A 4,103-nucleotide genomic window follows, 5' to 3' on the forward strand; every position below is an offset into this window, starting at 1 on the left:
TCAGATCTAGCTGCTGCTGACATCCGGCCCATTTTAGGCGACAACGACGGCTACTTGCAGCTCTCGCCATATATGCACAGGCAGCGAGCTACTGAGAGGCAATGATGGGAGAATGAGATCCATGGACGGACGGACGGACGGGTGGATAGATCGACAGCGGCACGTGGATGGGGATTCCTGCCCACCTACTAAAAACCGCCTCGCTTAAAACCGTTGATCCCCACCACCATCTTCGACGATCCATCCTTCCTTCCTTCCTTCCCGCGCGCACCACCCCCTCCGGCCAAGCTAGCTGGCTCAGGCTGTCCTCATGTTCCAAAAGTCTCGTCCCATGTGACTCCCCGATTCCAATTCCCATCAATCTCCATCCCCCATCTCACCCAAGCAACGAGGCGCGAGCAAGTGTAGCAGCGAAGAAGGCTACTCTCTATGCCAGCCTCGGCCAGTATAAAACAAGGCTCTACGCGCGCCGGCACACCGCATTACGCAACTCGCTGGTTCAGCAGCTAGCTAGCTTTGGCGTGGCTAGGAGAGGTAGCGGCTAGCTAGCTGTTGCGCATTGCCGGGTTCGCCCTCGAGCGTAATGGCGCAGCTCCCGCCCAAGATCCCGACGGCGGCGACGGGGGCGCACCACTGGCCCGGCGCCGGCGTGGAGCACCACGGCCACGGGCCCGTCGCGGTGTGGGCGGACGAGTTCGCCGAGTTCGCGGCGGCGCGCCGGGGCGCGCACCGCAGGTCACTGAGCGACTCGGTGGCCTTCGTGGAGATGGCGCCGGGGGGCTGCGGCGGGGCAGGCGACTTCGACAGGCTGGACGACGACCAGCTCATGTCCATGTTCCCCGACGAGGGCGGGTCGACGGCCCCGGGGTCCGAGAACGGCACCAGCGACAGCGACGGCGACAAGCACGGCAAGGACCGGTACGACGACGGGCAGCACGACGATGCTAATCCGGAGGAGCCGGGGCCGGGGCAAGCCACGCCGACCTCGTCCACGGAGACGATCCGCGACCCCAAGAGGGTCAAGAGGTGCGCGCGCAATGCCAATGCATGCATGCATGGATGCGATTCCTTGATTAATGTGTTAATTATCAAGCTCGGTCCATGGACCGACCGAATTATGTGTTCTCAGGATACTGGCTAATCGTCAGTCGGCTCAGAGATCTCGGGTGAGGAAGCTGCAGTACATCTCCGAGCTCGAGCGGTGCGTCACAACGCTGCAGGTACATATATAGGAGTACTGATCACCTGCTGCTAGCTAGTAATTGCTTCGCTAAGAACAGTCTAATGAGCTAGTACGTGGAAAACTCATAACTTCGGGCCTTAATAAAGGGCGAGCTAGTGCTACTCAATTCTAGTTAGCTAGTCCAAATTGTCTCAAAAAAAGAGTTAGCTAGTCGAAATATATGGATCTCAGTTCTAGGAGCTATACTTAAAAAGCTGACAACACGTACGCCACTCACTCTACTTCATGCATGCCTCCGGCCTTTAATTTTGTCGCCCAACACCCCTTTGCAAGAAAGCAGAGTAGAAAACTGAGTAGCAGTAGATCATAGATGTACGCTACGTAATGCCAAGGAAATTCCGTAGACACGCTCATGAGCACGATTTCGGCATGCATGCAGCTCATGTACGCTCTTGTCATGCGTGCATGCATGCATGCGCAAGAGCTAGCGCACACTCGGCCTTGCGTGGTTTTGTATCACAAAATGTGCACGTCGCTCGCACTCGCAGGGCAGGGCGATGTATACGTACCCATTAATTTGCTGTACTCACGACATACCACGACGTACCCATATACCGATGTTTTCGCTCGCGCGCACACAATGACACAAACGTATCAATCGCCGCGTGCACTAGAGGGTTAGATCCATGGTGCAGGCTGGCTGGCACGCAAGGTAGCAAATTGATGTTGGTGAGAACCCATGTGGGGTGGGGTGGGGTGGGGTGGGGTGGGATCATGAATGAGATCGATCATCAGTAGGCTCCCCTCTCGTGCGTACGCACAGCGATGTACGGTACCTACCAACCAAGGCCGGCTGGCGGGGTTGCTCGCGTGATCCAAATGCACATGGCGCTGCGTGCTCGCATCTCACGGAGTGGCGGTCCCTCTCCCGCTCCAATTACACGGCCAGTGAGTGGTACGGCACATGCAGATGCAGGCGCCTCCCGGCCCCACCTAGTAGTGAGTGGTGCCACATCTGATTATTGTCTTAAGCAATGATGTGAGCGCTAGTGCACTGGTAGCATTTAACAACCCTACTGTACCCACTTGCAAGCGCGCGGCGCACGTTAAGGGTATATGCTATGCTGTGTGTATTCTATCACAAGCTGGGTGCACATGGAGACATCATAAAAAAGAAAGGGAGGATGTTTGGGGGCAAACCCAGGAGTTAATCTGACAAGTAATCGGTCAAAACTAATTAACTCTAGCGGCATGTGAACTGCCATCAGTTTAGTTAGTCAGTGTCCCCTTCCAATTTGACTGTCGTGTAGGTGTAAAAATGTTCAGTTCGGGTTAATGAATTATTACTTGCCCTCGTACGCTCATGGTGTCTATCTAACTCTCACGTGACGTTTCGATTGTCCAGAACGAGGTGTCCGTGCTGTCTCCCCGGGTGGCATTTCTGGATCAGCAGCGGACGATCCTCACCGTCGGCAACAGCCACCTCAAGCAGCGGATCGCAGCTCTGGCGCAGGACAAGCTTTTCAAGGACGGTCAGCACTCCTTCCCACCCAATCAGAAATTCACAAGTCCATCCATCCTGCATGACTCGTGAGGAATAACCAAAATCGTTTTGATCTGCAGCTCATCAGGAGGCGCTGAAGGAGGAGATCGAGAGGCTGCGGCAGGTGTACCAGCAGCAGAACCTCAGAATGTCGTCCGGTGCGGGCGCGGCCTCCGACCACGGCGGGCCGCCCCCTGTGCGCGCGGAGAAGGAGCTCATGAGCTGAAGCGATCATCGCATGTCCCTTCTGCGCAGCCCGCCGCCGCATCATTGACCTGGGAAGGAACACATGGCAACAGTGCATGAATGAAACCGTCCATGCTTCTTCTTTTTTCTTGTTTCTTTTTCTTGTCCATTGACCTGTGTATCATTCTTTGCAAATCGATTTCAGTTTTGGGTTTTTTTTACTGTGAAGAAAAACTGAAGTGTGCCTCCGTTGTAATTTGTAAATTCCGTGTGTAGCATTGCATCTTGTGTACGTAGACTGTTTCAGTTTAGTTTTGGAGCCATCGTCTTTTAGGAAAGTTTTTTGGGAAACCACATAAGCACAACTCTTGCTTTGTATCCTCGTACTGATTTAGCAGAACTGTTGTATGTATTCTTCTGAATCCTTTGTTTCTCAGTAAATGTATATGTGGGCTTATGCTTCTCTTTTGTACTAGCTTTATCCTTTTGTTACGATGCTTCACCTAACTTTGTAACTTTTTTACTTGTTCCATGTGGTTGGAGGGCCGATGAAACTCTACTCAGAAACTCATTGCAGTGGATCCAACTTTGATCCTGGGAAAATTCTGACATAGTTATGTCACATCTAAGCTGATGTCCACTATGTTTGTGGTATTTTTTTCTTGTCCTAGTTTTTTTTGTTTTTTGTTGTTGCATTACATATTTGTGGGAGCTTAGATGTGACATCCTTAAAAAATATCTAGTTGTGAATTAGACAAACTGATACAGTTACCCCCGTCCAGCCTTCACATTTTTCTGTTCGATGATTTGGTGCACAACCCTGCATATTTGTCAATTATTCTCCCACCGATTAGTATAATGCACTGCAAGAGCCCTTAGATTTTCAGTACTGCTCCCCAAGAACTGAACTGCACAAATCTTTGTTAGCAGTGTTTCTTCTCTCTGTCAATTTCATGCCCAAGAAAATAACAGAACTGTCAACTACTCCCTCCGTCCGGAAATACTTGTCATCAAAATGAATAAAAGAGGATATATCTAGATGTATTTTAGTTCTAGATACATCTCTTTTTGTCCATATTGATGACAAATATTTTCGGACGGAGGGAGTACATGAAAATAAGCAACCAGTCAACAGTTGCATACTCATTTCAGAAATAAGCAATCTATAAAATAACTCTGACACGATCGCAA

At 51.2% G+C, this 4,103-nt stretch overlaps 1 protein-coding gene across 1 annotated transcript; it reads left to right on the forward strand.

The window, feature by feature from the left end:
* Positions 1-264: 264 nt before the first annotated feature.
* On the forward strand, positions 265-3,369 carry LOC119277027 (basic leucine zipper 6-like). The gene is made up of 4 exons (XM_037558236.1): positions 265-1,026; positions 1,130-1,220; positions 2,589-2,715; positions 2,807-3,369. Exons 1-4 carry the CDS (start codon positions 584-586, stop codon positions 2,950-2,952), a joined length of 807 nt encoding a protein of 268 aa, XP_037414133.1. The 5' UTR covers positions 265-583; the 3' UTR covers positions 2,953-3,369.
* Positions 3,370-4,103: the final 734 nt, after the last annotated feature.

Source organism: Triticum dicoccoides, chromosome 3B (genome assembly GCF_002162155.2).
Source record: "Triticum dicoccoides isolate Atlit2015 ecotype Zavitan chromosome 3B, WEW_v2.0, whole genome shotgun sequence".
Lineage (NCBI taxonomy): Eukaryota > Viridiplantae > Streptophyta > Magnoliopsida > Poales > Poaceae > Triticum > Triticum dicoccoides.

What these genes read in the sequence shown, in the direction of transcription:
- LOC119277027 (XM_037558236.1), top strand. Translation starts at nt 584, where the DNA reads ATGGCGCAGCTCCCGCCCAAGATCCCGACGGCGGCGACGGGGGCGCAC. An exon ending in GGTGCGTCACAACGCTGCAG is followed by an intron (nt 1,221 to 2,588) that starts GTACATATATAG and finishes TCGATTGTCCAG; the next exon opens with AACGAGGTGTCCGTGCTGTC. An exon ending in GGACAAGCTTTTCAAGGACG is followed by an intron (nt 2,716 to 2,806) that starts GTCAGCACTCCT and finishes TTTGATCTGCAG; the next exon opens with CTCATCAGGAGGCGCTGAAG.